The sequence below is a fragment of the Poecilia reticulata genome, linkage group LG2 (genome assembly GCF_000633615.1).
Source record: "Poecilia reticulata strain Guanapo linkage group LG2, Guppy_female_1.0+MT, whole genome shotgun sequence".
In the NCBI taxonomy this organism is placed as follows: Eukaryota; Metazoa; Chordata; class Actinopteri; order Cyprinodontiformes; family Poeciliidae; genus Poecilia; species Poecilia reticulata.
The window spans coordinates 39,788,271-39,806,839 of NC_024332.1; the positions used below are offsets into that span (position 1 = coordinate 39,788,271).

General features: G+C 35.4%; 1 protein-coding gene across 5 annotated transcripts; it reads left to right on the top strand.

Annotated features, from left to right (window-relative positions):
• Nucleotides 1-276: 276 nt before the first annotated feature.
• On the top strand, nt 277-17,422 carry LOC103460330 (alpha-1,6-mannosylglycoprotein 6-beta-N-acetylglucosaminyltransferase A-like). 5 transcript variants are annotated; one of them, XM_008402433.2, is made up of 20 exons: nt 277-382; nt 1,011-1,093; nt 3,116-3,223; nt 3,638-3,728; nt 4,367-4,432; nt 5,525-5,737; nt 6,247-6,323; nt 6,641-6,730; nt 6,922-6,987; nt 7,214-7,390; nt 8,597-8,766; nt 8,961-9,089; nt 11,805-11,938; nt 12,059-12,192; nt 12,322-12,465; nt 13,648-13,794; nt 13,980-14,093; nt 14,170-14,244; nt 15,329-15,486; nt 16,320-17,422. In XM_008402433.2, the coding sequence occupies exons 3-20, from the start codon at nt 3,128-3,130 to the stop codon at nt 16,519-16,521; spliced, it is 2,283 nt and encodes a 760-aa protein (XP_008400655.1). In that variant the 5' UTR covers nt 277-382; nt 1,011-1,093; nt 3,116-3,127; the 3' UTR covers nt 16,522-17,422. The 5 variants fall into 5 exon arrangements, with proteins under 5 accessions (XP_008400655.1, XP_008400672.1, XP_008400664.1 ...); XM_008402442.2 differs by having other exon boundaries at nt 282-392; XM_008402450.2 differs by lacking the exon at nt 1,011-1,093 and having other exon boundaries at nt 278-382.
• Nucleotides 17,423-18,569: the final 1,147 nt, after the last annotated feature.

Below are 18,569 nucleotides of genomic sequence, written 5' to 3' on the forward strand. Positions count from 1 at the left end.
ACGTGCCGCATTAACGGTAACGGAAGAATAATAAATTATATTTATAATAATAATAATAAAGAGACATTCTATTGGGTGTAGAACAATAGGTGCCTGCCATGTAATGCATAAGGAGAGCAGTGCTCTCCTTATGCATTGCTATGGCATGCCCCTAACTAATAAGTTCATTTTTCAAACAGTAACTTTTGGCACTGGAAAAACTAAACATCTCCATAATATGTGTAGCACATCCTCTGTAATTCAATYAATGCATTTCGAAAGGTCAAAGGATTTTTGACAGTTTCTTTATAACATTAGGCTTGTTACCGGTACCAGATCTAGAGGAATCTGAGCCAGCATCACGTGACATACAGACAAAAGAGCCAACCCAGTGCCCCTACTGGTAAGAWGTTGTATGTACACAAAAATATATATCCATTATATGAGGAAAAAATAAAAATAAAAAAGACAGAAGTTAAGACTAATTCAAAAATAAGGGTGTTATTTTCTTTAGGTATTTATCAACCCATACACTTATAGAGGAGTGTGAAATAGTAAAAGTGAATCTGAAAACAAACACAAAAAAATCAGTCACTAAAGTCTGAAGAAGCAGGTCTATTTTTAGACCAGACTTTCACTATGAATACAAACTGGTTTTGTGAAGATAAACTGGTTTTGTAAAGATAAACTGGTTTTGTGAGGAAACAACATCCACATATATAAGAAAAAAATAAGAAAAAAAAACTCTAAAAGGGGGTGTATTTTCTCAACCCACTACACTTATATAGGTAAAGAAAGTGTGAAAAAGTAAAACTGAACTTGAAAACAAATGTAAAGAAAATTACCCACTAAAATCTGAAGGAGCAGGTTTATTGTTAAACCCGCCTTCTGCTTTGAAGACAAACTGGTTTTGTGAACATAAACTGGTTCTGTGGGGAAGCCTAAGCATGACAGTGTCGTTTCTGGTCTGCCACCGGCAAAGAAGATTTTCACCTGTGAATCCTGCCTGAGCACTGCTCTGTACTTTTAAGGGAAACTGGATCATGAAGAAACTTTAAGACAGGCACAAAGCTTCATTTCTGTTGAGCTTGAAGGACCAATTAAACTTCTGAATGTAAGTGTTTTAAGTTTTTTCTCATTGTGAATGTATGTCCAGCAGAGAATCACACTTTCAATGAATTAAAATGCTCATATTAAACCATTGCAAAGATGGATATAAAGTAGTGTTCTTCATGTTTGAATATCCAGACAGCTGTTTTGGTTGGACCATTTACAGGATCAGTCTCTCAWWCAGGGATTTAACTATTAAGCAAATTTAGCTCTGCTAACAATAAGAAGAAGCTATCAYATAGAGAGCTTGKTTAAGTCACTAATTTCAACAGCATTTTAATCAAGCTGTGTTACTTCATTATCTTCTCCACCGCCAACCAAACATTAGCTCATCAGCCTGACAGCACACAGCTGTGGAAGACCTGATTAACACACATCTTAACCTTAAATCTTAAAGAGCTGCAGCTGTCCGTTGGTTGATCTTGTGCTTTGGCCYCATTTTCTCAAACCATGCTCCCATTTAGAATAAAATAAAATAAAAGATAGGCAAGCAATACAGGAGAAACATTTGCATTTTTCCTTACAAAAGGAATGTTRGCAACATTTTCAAAAAGTACTTTGTCAAAGTTACTTAAGGAGATTAAAATATTTTTTAAACACTATTTAGCTTTGGAATTTGAGTCCATTAATTTATGAGAGTTTAAAATTTTCTAGATTTTAACAAACCTTCAATGTTTTTCCTTTTTAGCAGCTGAAAGAACTGTTAGGTAATTGACACACAACTGATTTAAATGATTACATTATCTCTCAGTAAGCCAWAAGTCACACATTCATTACAGGTGCGACTGCAAGGAAACACCTAAAACACACAGGAAGCAAAAGCCCTGAGGACATACTCTGTGTTAAATCATCAAAAACGGCACCAAGAAATCATCTGCCTTCAGCTAGACATTCAGCTTACTTTCTTCTTTGAATTGTGAATTATTCAGAACATTGTAGCTGTTAGTAACATATAGAATCACTTTATCTTTACTTTAAATAAAATGTGAACTAAGAGACTATTTGGTTATTTTTCAAAGTTCTTCTCATATTCTGGTAAATCTAATACTGTTTTGTTGGACCAAAACTCAAAAGATAAGTCCTGCTTCTGTTACTAGCAGGAACAAGAAAAACAAATTAACAATATAAACACCTCATGATTTATTAATTAATAAAATTTATTAATTTTATTAATTTAAAGGTAGATTATGTACTGCTCATTATATTGTAAATAAGAAAATCATTCCGGAATGATACAAACTGATACAAGGARTAAAACCTGTTGTATAATGGGACTTAAAATCGGTTGGCAGGTAAAAGTATCTGAAAAAGTCTGATCTCTTCTGCTCCATTGTCRCATGTTTGTCCTTTTACATTAGTTATATTCACTTTGGATCATATGATAGTTGTCATACACTATAAAATGTGCTTAAAAAGAGCTGCAATAAMTTAAGAGGACTGTACATAACTTCAAGAATGATGTGCAAATCTATCACCAGAATTAAAAATAAAAAATAAAAATAATTCCTTCAGGATTAGTTTTCTTTGTCATGATATTGMACTGTTTGAAGTTGCAAGACTTAAAGCTCTTGGTCTGGTATAGGTTTTGATTGAAATTATTACTACCTCAATACATTTCGTGGCAAAAGTTTTAGAAAATAAAATGTTAAAAACAGTCTCTTTAATTGAAATTCAGTAAATGTGTCCTTAAATCAATCCATCTCTATAAAAAAACAAAACATTTTYTCTTTTCATAATATGCATTCACACTGTGAAATATTTTGTGAGAAAGATTCACACAAAATATAAAGGAAATGCACTTTTATTTTTAAATTCCCCCTTATTTATACAGATAAGTCTCATTTACATAGTCAGGATTTTAAGAGGCACATCATTTGATATAAAATGTCTGTTTTTCTGATTTTTCTCATTTTACTCCTGTTTATGTCTTACAACCCACTGCTGAACAGAACAATTATATTTCTAAAAAAACATGACATTTAATCTGCTGTATTTTCTACTAACTCACATCCAATCTAACCTGCAGCTCCTGTTAATCATGAGAGCGCTGAAACCAATCCTGAAAAAGCCTGTGTGTGTGCTGCTGGCCATTTGTGGTGTGCTGTGGTGTCTGGGCCTGCCTTATTTCATTCTGGTATGTATCTTTTCCCATTTTCTCCTTACTTTGTCTTTTGGGGTCTTAAAATCCATCACAGTTCAGAGCTAAATTTATTGAAGAGAAAATGGACATTGGAAGAATAAAAATTGTTTTTGATGTTTTTTTTATTTATTTTTTTTCTCAAGCAAAAAACTGAAAACAATCCATGAAGTTACTTTAAGCAGGAATTAAACAAACTTTTCCTTAAGTCCATATTTCTGTATGAAATGTTTTTATTTGTCTGATGTAATATTCTTATGTACAACGTTGCGCAATTGTTATCAGTAAGCTGAAAATAATCAAATTAATTTCAAAGAACACATATGTAAATATTTCAGGGCAGATTTCAAACTCAGTCTTTAAACTTTGAATTCCTATTAGCTAAAATTCAATTGCTTGTGTGTCTTTCAGACTAAAGTTGACCAGAGAATCATCGGTGTGACTGGTGACAACAGACTGAGGGAGAACAGGAAGGTGTGGCTGGAAACAAGCAATGCCCAAGGTGAGAAAAGAGCAGTGAGATAATGAGAAGGGTCAGGCTGTAAAAAAAAGAAGCAGAAGTAAGGGTGTTAACCAGTGGTGTCGACACCAGATTCTCTTCCTCGTGGAAGAAAAATAATCGAAACAAATAAAAGACTTTCTCTCTTGGCAACTTCTGAGCAGAGAGCAGGCGGGAAACACATTAACCCTGAGCAGTTTCCAGGCACTCAGCACTTACTTGCATTACTTTGACATTATCCCAGTTCTCCAGAGGAAGCCATATGAATGGAGACTGATTAAGCATATTTGAGTGTTTTTTGTGAAGTGGATCAATTTGCATTAAGAGTGGCCCATTCACCTGCAGTCGGGCCTTGGAAGCAAAGAATCACAAGAAGGAACAAGGGTGAAAAAAAAAAACAGATATTTTTTTTTATTCATCAAACTGTAACCCTGCCTGTGTAACATAACATTATTCTGGTTAGTTTCTGAGAACAGTTGTTTGCATATAAGATATTTTAGGTCATTTATTTACTTGATGTAAACTTTGCAGTTGAACATCATTTTGTTTTTATGTGACACTTATAAAATGGAAAGATTTTTTTTTACTTTACTTTTTCCTTATAATCTTTTTTTCTGTCTTTTTAATCTTTTCAATTCTAGATGTGATGAAGATTGGTGTCCAGTTTGTGGATGATCTGCTGAACCTTGTCRAAACGGATAATAATGGTAAAACAATTTAAAAAACAAGTTTTATGTGAAACGTAAAACTATGCATCTGTTGCCTAAAATTAATTCAATATTCTGGCTCACAAACTCTGGGTGCGACAAGCAGCCAGTGGACATCAATTATTGCTTTGCCATCTGTCTTTTTGTGTTAATGGTGATGGATTTCGTCTGAATGCTTTGCATAAACAAGTCAAACTCATGTGACGTTGGTTTGCTATTGGCAGAAAACTCATCCAGTGCATTTCAATGTTCAGTAGCTAATTTCTAAAAAAAAAATATATTTCACTCAATTAATTGGGCTTCAGTTGACACCGTGTTTTAAGGAGAGTAAATCATCAGCGGGAAGAAATGATTCTCTTAGAGCTGTTCAAAATGTTTGAGTCATCTCTCGTTCCTTCATGTTTCGTGTCTAAACAGAAAAACTTTCTGAAAATGTTTTACTTGGAAAAATAATTGGATTTTTCTGAAGGCTTCTGTTGCCTGCAGTGAGAGTCCCACTGGCAGTGGAAACGTTCTCCTGAATAAACCAGATCATAAAACGTTGCACTGAACAGACCCAGGCCCTACCGCTAATGTCTTTGAGCTTTAGCTTTTTGTGTCCATTTCCAATTGAGCCGTTTTCAGTGCCTGGTCAGTTTCAGAAGGATTTTCTTCTTTGTTCAGCTACTGAATTAAGATTTCATTTTCAAGAATAAAATGTAATAAAAAGCATTTCTCATACCAAATAATACAATGATTACTATCAGTCGCGTGTGATATAAATGGCCCTTTTATAACAACAGAAGGTAGTTGATTGAGCTATTAAATGAAATAAAAAAAATAAAACTTATTACTGCCCCTTTAAAATAATTAAAATATGATACACAAGTAGACAGACTGTTTTAATTCTCTAAATGCAAGCTCTCTTGGTTCAGTTTTGACTGAATCATTAAAATGATCTCTCTTCACATAGCCAGGGAAACATTTCCTACCTTAATAGGCAGTAAATGTAGGAAAAGCTCTTCATGCGTGACTTTTGCTTGAAGAGCCATTTAGAAATGCCAACGCCTTTTCAACACGTTTAAAGCAGAAAGATGACCCTCTCTCCTCCAGTCTCACCATCGCCACGTTTTAAAGGCTACAAGGAGGACATAAAAGCTCTTCAGGAGAAAATGGAGGCAGAGAAAGTGAAAGGTCAGATGAAGGATGAGATGATAAAGGAGCTGCGTGCTGACAAAGTCCAACTGTGGCAAGAAGTGACTCGCTTGGAGGAGCTTCTACAGTTGCAGCTGCAGAAGGAAGAGAAAAAGGAGAAAGTGGAATCTGGTAAGATTTAACTTAAAGCTAAACATTTTTAAGATTTGATTCAACACAGCTAAGCAGGAAAAGAATGCATTTAAAAAAATCTAAACAGGTGAAAAGTTTAAACAGGATGGCTATTAATTTAGATTTCAAGTAAGAAAAACGTACAATGGAGACTTGCTTTCAGGGTTAGTAAAGCAATATTTTTCAGATTGCTACAACCGTGCAGAAAATTGGATTAACAATATTTTTAATTGAGCATCAGGCTGGGATTTACTATGATAAATAATGAGTTCAGTAAAGAACTGAAATGCAAGTAATGCTCATTCACAAATGGCCGGACATACAAATAACCAGACAACATGATAATATTCTGCTGATAATATTCTAATTTATTTAATTACCATAGGCAAAATCCTTTATGAATACATAAATGGGTAAATATGTTTTATTTTCACCACCAATTTCTAACAAACTACATGAAAAGTCGGGAAATATTTATTAATGAAAACACTGCTGGTTGTCTTCCTTAGAGGATGAAATCCTAGAAGATAAAAATTGCCCGCTGCCACCATTGGATGGATTTCCGGAGTGTAAAGGGAGAATTAAGGTAATAAAGGCCTGTAATTATGTGTTTTACATAATGATTGTGAACCATGAAGCAAAAAGTGTGAGAATATGGTTAATCCTGTTTATTTATCATTCCTTTTTGTTCCCTTACACATTAAACTTTGACATCAAACTACCATATAGATGAGCACTTCAACTTTAGGACTACTCTGTAAAGATACTTCTTTTTGTAGTCAATGTCAAATAATTTCAGTTTACAGCAAAACTGAGGGAAATTTTCTCAGTGTTTTAGTACTTTAGAGTCTACAACTCACTAACCAGAAGGTGACGTTTTTGTTGTTGTTTTTCTGGTGACAGTGGATGAAGGACATGTGGAAAACGGATCCTTGCTACAGCAGTTATGGTGTGAATGGGTCGCTGTGCTCCTTCCTCATCTATCTCAGCGAGGTACCTACGTGCTTTTAAACATGCACTAACACGAATCAGTTTTGACAAGATTAGATTTTATCATCATTGAATTTATATCCCTGCAAGTCCTGATATGGAACAAAAAAAAGCTTGTTTGCTTCAAATACATGTATCTCTTTAGGCAGGAGCGGTTAAAAGTAATACCGTGTTTCGTTTTGTGTCCTGTTAAGGCAGAGTCCTGGTGCCCTGTTCTTCCAGGCCGAGTTGGGCCTCCAGTCATCGAAGAAACAGAACAGGTAAAAGTCAAAGATTTTTACTGAGAAAAATAATCTGTGTGGTCTAAGAAGCTGCCAAAAAGTCACAAATTTTGGGCAGAAATAAAGAGTCGAAAGGGAAATTATTTTCTCAGTGGTAGAAAATAATTTCTACCAGTCACATTCATTCTTCTCCAACATTAGGAATGTTGGAGAAGAATGAATGTGACTTAGTGAGGGACTGATCTGCTCTGTTGATTCTCCTCAGCCGGTTTTAGAGGACGCAGTGGTACGAGGACATTTTGAGGGGCTGCACCAGTTTTTGCACGACAAGACTGAATTTAGGTGGATCCAACAGAGAATTAAAAGTATGGAGGAGATTTGGTTGGAGGCGGGACGTTCTCTCTCGGCCAAATACAACCTGGGAGACCGGAGAGCCAAACAGGTAAAAAGTTATTGGAAGTTCACAAATCTTAAATTGTTAAATATCTGTATTCATAAAACATTCTCTAACTTTTTTTTCTAATCTTAATGTCAAGCGTATTTATCCAGCGTTTATAATTGTTGGGTCAATTTATTGTTGGAAGGCCCAAGTTTTAACCATCTGGCATTTGACTTGTGGTGGTAAAAGTGGCTCTTTGGGTTGTAAATGTCACAGACTTTTAGTCTTTACTATTTCGCTTTTAACTGCAGTGGATCAGTTAGATGAAGTAATGATAGTAAAATTATTTTTCAACAAAGCAAACATGTTTAAATGTGCAGCATTTTAACCGTGAATACAAACAGAATCAAATCAAATTGTAACGTAATGCTGCAATAAGTGGCTTACATCTTTTTTTTCTAACAGTAACAAAATGAAAAATGTTGAATATTTTCTAAATATGTTCAGGCTTAACTATAAGCTATGAATGAGTTTTGGTTGAGTTTCCTATGTTTTCTCACTATAGACTTCAGATGGTATTTGTTTTATCATTAAGATTAAGCTCTCGAATTCGATAAAAAGCCAGTGTTCTTTCCTGTTACATTAAATAGTTTTGCTTTGATTTTGTGTTTTAATAAATCTCTCAGTTGTGTATAATCAGCTCCCATATTGTTTCCTCTGAGGTTGTACATTGTTGTCTTCCTAAAGCAGCACTGTAATATTTTATTACAGGGTTTTTCTGTAATGAAATAACACCAATCTAGAGACTTCACCTTTCATTCATTTCTTTCCAGCTGTCTTTCATAATGAAATAAAATTTTCTTTTCACTCAATTTATTTTTTTTTATTGTTTGTACCATTGTGAGTTCTACGTTTGTGTAGTTAAAAGTGTTTTATTGTTAATTTAGCATTTTCAGGTTGTTTTCTAAAGATGCTTTCATCCTTCGTTTAGAGAAGCTTTTCATTCCACTAATGGCAAAGACGGGACATAAGCTCATGTATTTGCAGACTTCGGCGTTTCTCCCAGCAGACCTCACACAGTAGAATGAAAGTGGAAGGACAGATGTTGTGACTGTCTGAAATGAGTCATCGCTTTATCCTTAAACGTCTGGGAAGCTTTTTGATTCTGACTGAAAAGTCGAAGCAGACGCCAGGGAGATATTGACAGTTAAGAAAGCATTCAAAGTCGTCTCTTATCCATTAATCTGTTTCCTCCCCCAACTCCCTCAGATACTTGTGCATCCTGGTGTGCTTACGAAAGAAGCGGATCTCAAAATAGTTGGGAGTGCTTTCAGCGGCGGCCCCCTCGGGGAGCTGGTTCAGTGGAGTGACCTTATTTCCTCACTTCATGTTTTGGGTCACCATCTTCACCTGTCGACCTCCCTTCCAAGCCTCAACAGGTGAGTATTCATCTGCAGGCCTTTTGTGCTTCTTTCACAGGAAAAAAAAAGGAAGCAGATAAATGTGGCAGTTAAAACCCAGTTGTGTTGCATGACATCAAATGCAAATCGTGTCCTTTTCTGTGATGCCAAAGCCTGATGCTATAATTATCATATTTTCCCTCTTGCTTCTTTGTGTCTCTGTCTCTCTTTAGGTTTTTCGGGATTCAGACTGGCGGATGTCCCTCTCGACATTCACTAGTGAAGCCAGATGTGATTTATACAGATATAATTGGTCTTAGACAAATCCAGAAAGTACTTAAGACGTCATGGATCAAATACAAGTGAGTAACTTCATGGGCATTGAAATATGTTTACAAATCATTACATGTATAAAAACTTTCTTAGAAAAACTAAGCACTCTCTTACTTCTTCGATTGGATTTAAAGGGGAGTATTGTGCAAAATTAACATTTTTGCACATTTTTGTACTTCCATTTGTCTCAACTGTTTCTAAAAACAACCAGAGCGTCTAAAAAAAAAAGCACCCAGTCAGTTTTCGGCAGTAAGTTAAAGTTTTTTGGAGTCTAGAAAATGAGCCGTTTCAGAAACTTTTTAATGTGATGTCACAAATCAGCAGGAACTGCCTCTCACCTAGCAACCCCAGTGAGGCCCAGCCTGNTCACCTAGCAACCCCAGTGAGGCCCAGCCTGAACAAACAAACATACTTGATTAATTAATCGGCAATTGTGACCATCTTTTTAAGTGCAGGAGGTTTTACAATTAACTGCGGTCTGGACCAAATCAAGTGTTAACACAAATTGGAAGTAAAAGATTAGTAATGATTAATGTCTATCATTAACTCACTGAATAAGTAATTAATGTAAATGTATTAGTAACATAACTCTTAAAAGTATAAATACTAAGTCATAGCATAGCAGCGTCTCTGAGGCATACACTGAGTTTATATTTCCTGGGATGTGCAGAGGAGCGGTTCTCAAACTTTACTTTCAAAGATCAGATTTCTTGATAACTCAAATTCAAAACTGAACAACTACAAATCCTGTTTGTTAAATTTGCGTACCACTTGCCCTCAAAAGAAAAGGTACTTTAGAACTACATACAGTGATATCAGTGTAAAGTTACACTTATGCTGTGAACAAATTATAAAATTAAGTGGTATTCCACTTTAAATGTGTCAATCTTCATGATTCAGATTGATTTTTTTTTTTCCACATCATGGGCTTGGTGTAGATTGACATTTGGTTCAGATGGGGACCAGAGACCTGGTGCTGTGGGCTCAGATGTAGCGCAGCATTACATTATGCTACATAATGCAGACTTGGTATATTTGATGGAAAAGCCTCTCAGGCCAATATGCAACACTATTTTTAATTTATTCAAGATATATTGCAACTATGGAGCTTGTCTCTTGTGGAAAACAGTTGCTTATATCTACCAAATTGAGCAAACTTCAAATAGTATGCTACCAGTAATGTAAGTAACTGTCATTACACAAGCAACAAGCTGGAGCAAAAACAAAATGTTCAAGTTCTGATTATTTCGAACTTTTGAAACGATTAAAGTGTGATTTTGTCCAAGGCATTCACTAGATTTATGGAAAGTAAAAAAAAAAAGATTTGATCAAAAGAGTTAAAAAGAAATGGTGAGTCACTGAATGAATATGCTGGAACATAAAGATATTGTTTTTATGTGGAAGAGTTTCATTTGAAATGGTTATTGGATGTGTTAGATGGCGAAATTCTTAGGCTGACTGAATATGTACATTTTCAACCTTGAGAGGAAAATAACGGCCAGCAGTCTGAGTGAGGTAAGAATCTCAGACATGACAGCAGATACCAGAGATGATGAGACATCTGGTAACAAAAAGGTACTGAGACAAAAGAGCGAGAAGAAAATGGCAGTTACAGAGAAAAGTCAAGAGAGAAGAGTAACTGAGAAAACATAAAATGGAGCAGTAATATTACAAATGGAAACGTTTAGCCTGCGCATCAAGCATGCACAATGTAAATGTTCTTCCTGCGTTCCAACATTTTACAAGCGAAACAGATGTTCCTTTTCCAGTGAGTGCACACAGCTAAGCTTTCATGAAAATACGACTATTGAGGGAGGATAACTTTAAAGTTCCACTCATCCTTTATCTGCTTCAATGAATGCATGGAAAAATATTTCTCAATGAAAGTAAAACCTGCCACATAAATGTTCTGACACTGGCCCTAATAAACCTTAAGATGTTTGCTCTTCTATAGGTTTGCACCTTTGATTGATTATATACAAAGTCAATACAACATAATTAAAAGTCCTTGTAGTCATTACAATGAAAGATTTATGATTTCCACTTTTGAAAACTAACTTAATATCAGTTTAATCTGCTTAGAAATCTAAATGTATACTTATAGTTTATCCAGTCCTTGTATAGATTCTGTTCAAATAAACTTGATTTCCTATTTTCTGACTCAACCACTATGCACTGCAGTTTGTTACACTGGATTGGTAACAAAACCCTTTTCTTACGCGATGTTTGATTATTGGAAATAGAGCTATTTGTGATTATTGGGAAATACAATCCTGTTTCTTTATCTTCTATGAAAAGAGAAATGTTACTTTTCTTTATATATAAAAGTGCAAAGAGTGATTTAGAATAATTGGTCATTAATATTATATAAAACACATAGAAACTGACCACAAAAGCTTTATTGAATTGCACGGACTATTAATGTAATCAAATTACTTCTATGGGGGACAATTTGTTAAATAGGTAATTTGAGAACAGACTTTTTTATTTTATAGAGTAATATGATGTCCTAAATAGGGACGGTAAGAGTTGAACTAAATGTTGTCTTTGTACTAAAGTTGTCATTTTGTTCACATAAGTGGAGATAAATGTAGTGCAAACACTTAGCAGTTTGGTGTTAAAAGCTTTTCTCTTTCTTTTTTTTTTTCTTAACTGCTTGAATGAAGTTTTTCCATTGAAATGCTTTCCTATCTGGATGTCAGCCGTACAATAAAATGGGATTTCTCTCTCTGTGTGTCCGGCAGGTGTATAATCCGTGTGCTGGACTCCTTTGGCACTGAACCAGACTTCAATCATGCAGGCTGGGCAAAGAAATTCAACCTCAAAAGTCCGTTTGGTGGCCTCAGTCTGACCCCCATGCAGTTCTACACCATGTTTCGTATGTGTCTTCTTGCATTCCTTATAGTCTATATCAGATCATTTGGCTTACATCCTCCTGTTGTACACATTTCTGGTATATTCTTATAAAGATGTGTGTTTTCTTGCATTGTCCGAGCAGCTCATACACCAGACAACACATTCCTCGGCTTCGTGGTACAACATCAGCTGAGCCTGGAGGAGAACGAGAAGCTGAAGCCCACCCAGAGAAAAAACCAGGCACTCATTTATGGGAAGAGGGCCGCATTTTGGATGGTATTCCCAGAATCTGACTCAATAATAATGGTGGAAGGGTTTAAAAACTTTTCTTTTGGTCAATCAGGTTTGTGCTTTTGCTGTTTCGAAATCTTCCGGGAAAACTACTGATCATTTCTTTGCTGTTAGGGTAAAAAGTCTTATCTGGATGTCATCCACAAGTACTTGGACATTCATGGGACAGTCGACAACAGTATTCTGATTCCAAACTACGTGACAAATCATGGTATTATCAAAGGAACTGAAGTGCAGACCTTGTTGAGACAAAGCAAAGTAAGTTTCTGTTGGTAATCATGATGATTATAAGAGGTAGTCATGATCATGTGCGTCTTACCATTGGGATTAAATGCCTCCTGTTCATATTTATTCCTGCTCAGTTTTACTGCTTTTATGTAGTTCTTACCTAAGATTTATCAAACAAGCATAATGCTAGTTTTAGCTAAACTTTTTTCTACTGTTTTCTGAGCAGTGCTTTCTGCAAAATTATCCTTTATTTATATTTCTCACACAAATTGTCCAAGCTTTAGCAAATAGCTTTGTTATTCTGATGAGGCTCATTGTTGCTCTGAACATTTTAAAAGCACAATTTGGATCGTTTGGTTTCTATAGAAGCCATGAAAGGAGGATTCGTTTTCTGAGACATCCACAATAAAGGTTTGGTTAGCACTGGAAGAGAAAGAACATTTGATCCACATCGATGTAGCTGCATGATACAAAAAAGGACTGATTGGAAAAGGTGACAAGAACATGAACTTCAGTTCATGGTCTCATCCTGATGAAAGGAGAGAAGCATCAAACCCAACAATGCCATCCAACATTGTTGAGCTGTGACAGAAATGCTTTGCTGTCTTAGCATCAGCTGGTAGAATTAACAGCTATGTGGAAGTGAATTTGATTTATGAAAATGGTAGAAAAATGTGTATAGATATGGAAAATTTTAGCAATTGGTAAATAAATTCAGTTCAAATCAAAAGTACTGAAAGGAAAATTAGGTGTAATATCTCACATCATCCAAAGAGTCTTGAAAGAGTAATGGACGGTGATTCTGAGGGCAGGAAGGATCTATGCTATCAGGGTAACTATGGAGCTAAATAGGGATCATAAAGTTTGTGTAAAAGAAAAACAGATTGGAAAAAAACTATAAAAAACTATATTTGAGCTGTGTCTGTCTTGTGTGGCGCTGGCATCAAGGACTGGCAAACTTTTCACCATGTTTTTCTGAATAACCATAATAAGTAGCACCAAAACACAAGTTCAAAAAACTATTTGTAATCTGAAAAGATTGTAGGTTTTTGGTTTGAAAAACTACATCAAGGCAATGTTTTACATGCTCCTCATGTCAGCATTTATTGTGCTGGTGTTTGCTGACACCTTGTGGATATCCTTTATTAGTACATTATGTTTTCATAACCCATTCATCTTTAATGTCTGGTTTGTTTTTGTAATCTTGTGCAGGTTTTTGTTGGGTTGTCATTCCCATATGAAGGCCCTGCCCCTCTGGAAGCCTTGGCCAATGGTTGTGCTTTCCTGAACCCGAGATTAAAACCTCCACACAGCAGCCTGAACACAGAGTTCTTCAAAGGAAAACCCACCATCAGAGAGGTCTGGGGTCGCTTTCATTTCTGTTATAAAAGTTTTACCTTTTAAACACACATCTAATTAACAAATATCAAATGAAGTCTGATAAACTGAGAAAATCTTTCACTGTTTTTGCAGAAGACTTGGTATTTAACATAATAAAAAATTAATATCGTTCTTGTTGATTTTCTGTTTTCTGAATTGTGAAGGTCACATCCCAGCACCCATATGCTGAAGAAATAGGGGAGCCCTATGTGTGGATGGTAGATATGGATAACCAAACAGATGTGGAGAGAGCTATCACTGCTATACTCAATCGCACTGTAAGTTTAATGGAAATCTTACCACTGGAAAATTCACTGAAAACATTTACTAAAAGTATTTTCTATTGTCTTCCAGATAAAACCCTACCTTCCCTACGAGTTTACCTGTGAAGGAATGCTCCAGAGGGTTAATGTCCTGATTGAGAAACAGGTTTGACAATAGACCTTCATATGATATCTATATAAAGCTTATACATTTTTTATTAAACCAGATTTTTCACCCTTTGTTTCAAGTTTGTTTGAATGGCACATTTCAGCAACAAGGTATTTCAAAGTGCTTTACATAATAAAAACACAAAAATGCATAGTCACAGAACACACAGTCAACAACTGAAACATTAATTTTTTTCAAATACCATTGTTACACATCAGATTGTTGATTAATGTTTCATTGATTATGTTTCAAAAGCAACTCAAAACAGGTGGGTTTTTAGTCTAGATTTGAAGGCACTCAGTTTTTCAGCTGTTTTGTAGTTTTCTGGAAGTTTGTCCCAGATTTGTGGTGCAYAGAAGCTGAATGATGCTTCTCCTCATTTGGCTCTGTTTCTGGGGATGCAGAGCAGAACCAGAAGACCAGAGAGGTCTGCAAAGGTGATTTACTAACAGCAGATTTTCAATGAATTATGATGTCAAGCCATTCAGTGATTTCTAAACAACAGTATTTTAAAGTCAGGGACCAGTTTGGGGACTTTAAAACTGGTGCTATGTGCTTTATCTTTCTGGTTTCAGTCAAAAAGCCAACAGCAGCATTCTGGATCAGCTGCAGCTGTTGAACTGATTTTGTATTTTTTATCTTTTTTTTAAGGCAGACCTGTGAAGACAGTTTGCAGCAATCAATGTGACTAAAGATAAACATATGGATGAGTTTTTAGATATTACAGAGACATAACCCTGGAACTATTCTTTAGGTGATAGAAGGCCGACTTTGTGACTGTGTTTATGTGACTCTGAAGGTTCAGGTCTGAGTCCATCACCACTCCCAGGTTTCGGTCCTGATCTGATCTGTTGTAATAACTGAAGTTCTAGATAATTCCTCTTTAGGTCCAAAAATAATAACTTCAGCCTTGTTTTTGTTTAGCTGGAGAAAGTTTTGGCGCATCCACACATGTATCTGTTCTAAGCATCAGTGCTTGGATGGGCTCAGAGTCATAAGGTGACATCGTGATGTAGAGCCGTGTATCGTCCGCATTGGTAGCTAATCTATGGTAGCTGATCTCTAACCTGTTTGTTTGCAGGATTTATGCTCACCTGCTATGAGCTGGCCTCCTCTGAGCGCGCTCCAGGTAGTGAAAGCAGAGGGAGGAACTTCGTGTAAACAGGCCTGTCGGAGGGCGGGGCTTATCTGTGAACCAGCATTCTTTCCATACCTCAACAATGCCAACAATCTCGCCAGGTGAGTATGATTTCATGCTGTGTTAAACATGAATATGACACTTCTAGTGAGACAAACATCAACATAAAACAAAATAAAGGATTCTTAAAAAGTATTAGAAACTATGTATCAAATTACACATTTCTTTAAAATATGTTTTAAAATTGTTTTATTCTCCAAGTTTGCAGCGTAGTTAGCATAGGTAAGCTGCAGGCAGATTCATTTCAGGAGTGAATTTCCACAGAATATTCCCAATAACAGCAACTCCAAAAAAAATTTAATCCTGAAACCCAGAAATATGAATGCAGTTGGTGCCTTAAAATCAGGACTGAACAGTAAGACTTGCAGCAGTTTTACAATAAAAGCCAAAAGTTACTTTATATTCCTTTTACTAGTTCTATATTTATTTCTTCTTACAATATATATTATTGTTTGTATGTGATGTCTAAATTTAACGTGTTCTGCCTTTTACTGAACTTTCTAATTTTCTGTAAAGCAATTTAAGGTATTTAAATGGAGCTATTTAAATAAACATTTGTTTTGCCCTCTAAATCTAAAGTTTATAAAAAATGCCCACTAACAACCACCAACTTAGCTATAATTTTTATCGGATATGCAAATGTTTAGATTGTGAGAACAATTTAAGAATAAATCATAACAATCTGAAATTCATTAATCTGAATCAATTACATAATTCATTTTGGATAAATGCTTCAGTGATTCTGCAACCCTGAATAATGGTGCAAGCAAAGTCCATTACAATTTCATAAGCAAATTTACTCGTTTTTGAAACCTAATGTGTTTTACAAAGAGAGCTGCTCATTATTTAATGTACTTTTTGTCTTTTTTTGCAGCCACAATATAGCTTGTCAGACGTCTGAGTTTTCAGACGACCACCTTGTGTTCCCAGCCTACGACAGCACCAGGGAACATTGCCTGTTCCAGACGGATTCTCTGCTCTACAGCTGTGTCAGATCCGAGCACTCACTAAATCGCATCTGTCCCTGCAGAGACTACATCAAAGACCAAGTAGCCTTATGTAAGGCATGTTTATGATTGCTGAACAATGAACAAAATGCCACTGAATGTCACCCCTGCATCCAGTATCAGCTCAGTGTTTCTTGCTGTAGTCTCCAAGTTTAATTTATTTACTTTTTGTAGTTTGAAGCTCTAACATCAAGAGTTGACAACCTGATTCCTTTAGGAATTTCTGATATTCCCAATGGTGGGAAGTGAAAATGACTTGAAACAAGCCTGTCATGTTATCATACCTTATGTGTAACTCCACTCTGTCTTTAATGGATCATTTGGAAAAAAAAGTCCATCTTCATTTACAAATGAAGTTTCTAGCTCTTAAATTTGCTAGCACATCTGCTAATAGTTGTATTCTTTTTCCAGATTGCAACACATTTGAATTTAATTTACAAACTGACTTTGCTTCTTTTCATTTTGCTTAAAATCATCTTCAAATTCCAATTAACAGTAACTGCATCTAAAATTCCTGTAATGCTGAGGATTTAGTTTTTTGTTCTACAAATACATGTCTGGAAAATGAACACATAGTACATAGTTCTGCTCTTCCAGTGCTAAACCTTTTAAATCAAGTCAATTTGCCAACTTTCTGAAGCTCTATTCCAATTAAACCAATTTAGGCAATGGTTTCTAATGCCAAGATAACATTGATGGAAGTTCCTCTTTAACATTCCCATGGTTCACTTAGTTCATGCTGTCAGGACAGAGCAGAGTGACTTCATACTTGAAATGATGATGCAAAAGTGTGAAATATTACCTTAGATGGAGAGAAAGCTTACTGGTGGAGTAAATATTGCAGGAATCTTTATCAGCCTCTTTATGAAACGGTGTGAAATGCAAGTGGTCACATTTGTGTCTGTAACTCATGCTCCCTTTATACTTGTGCCACAAAATGTGATTTAAAAAAAGTAAGTATACTAAATTACATCACTGGCTTGGTGAGCTTCTTTTATTGTTTTAATTTATTTTTATCACAAGTTTTATTTAGTGAAACAAGGTTTTTATATCAGTAAAGATACAAAAATTCGAGAAATTTGCAAGTTATTAAACAGAATTAGTGTCTTTTGTAACACAATTTAAGGATTTATTCATATTCAAACATGGAGTTTTGGGTAATTTTTTCCCATTTATACTCAAAAAGACCAAGTTAATATTTCATAGATCTCCTGGCTTTGGTTTAATAAACACAACACACAGAAATAAAAATGAATGTCTTAATAATCTGAATGTGATAATCCACAAACTTTGGACTGAATGTGGTTTAAAATGTTTATAAACTGTAGAAACACTGCAAAACATTTCCTACCAGCAAGCTGAGATTTTGCATAAGTTTGTTGCAATTATTTTATTTTTATTGACAACCACACCCATTATAACTTTTGATTATGGCTGCCCACCTTAAATAATTCCAATAATGTGATATCCCTTTATTAACAGGCACACATTTTTTAATCTCCTTTAGTTTTTGTTATTATAGTTTTAGACACAGCAACTGATTATGCAAATTGACAGCAAGTGTCCCATAAAGTAAAATGTCATCTTATTAGCGCATTTAGTGAAACGGATGTTGTGATTTGGAGCTAATAGGGATGACGGTGTTCCTAAAAGGGATTAGACGCTTTTTCTCATTGTCAACAAATCCGCCATTGTTATATATGATCCCAACTTCTACCTAATTACTGTTCATTATGCATTCTTCAGCCAAAAAGTCACTACCTCTCAGCACTTTGATGATCAACCAGAAAAAACTTTATTTACTCAATCAATAAAACTCTCTTCATTGACATACATGTTTCCTTAATGTTCTTTTACATAAATAATGTTCACATCGTCTGTAATACCATCAACGCCGTCATTGTACAAACAAACGATCCGTTACATAGTTTCTTTGTAAATTCATTTATACATCTGTGTGTGTGTGTGTGTGTGTGTGTGTGTGTGTGTGTGTGTGTGTGTGTGTGTCTATGTAAAGCTTTTGTAGCCGCAGACACTGTTGGGTTTTTAAAAGCCCATGCAAAGCCTATGGCAACAGAGAGCTGGTTTGTATTGCTTTCAAAAACATTGTATAATTT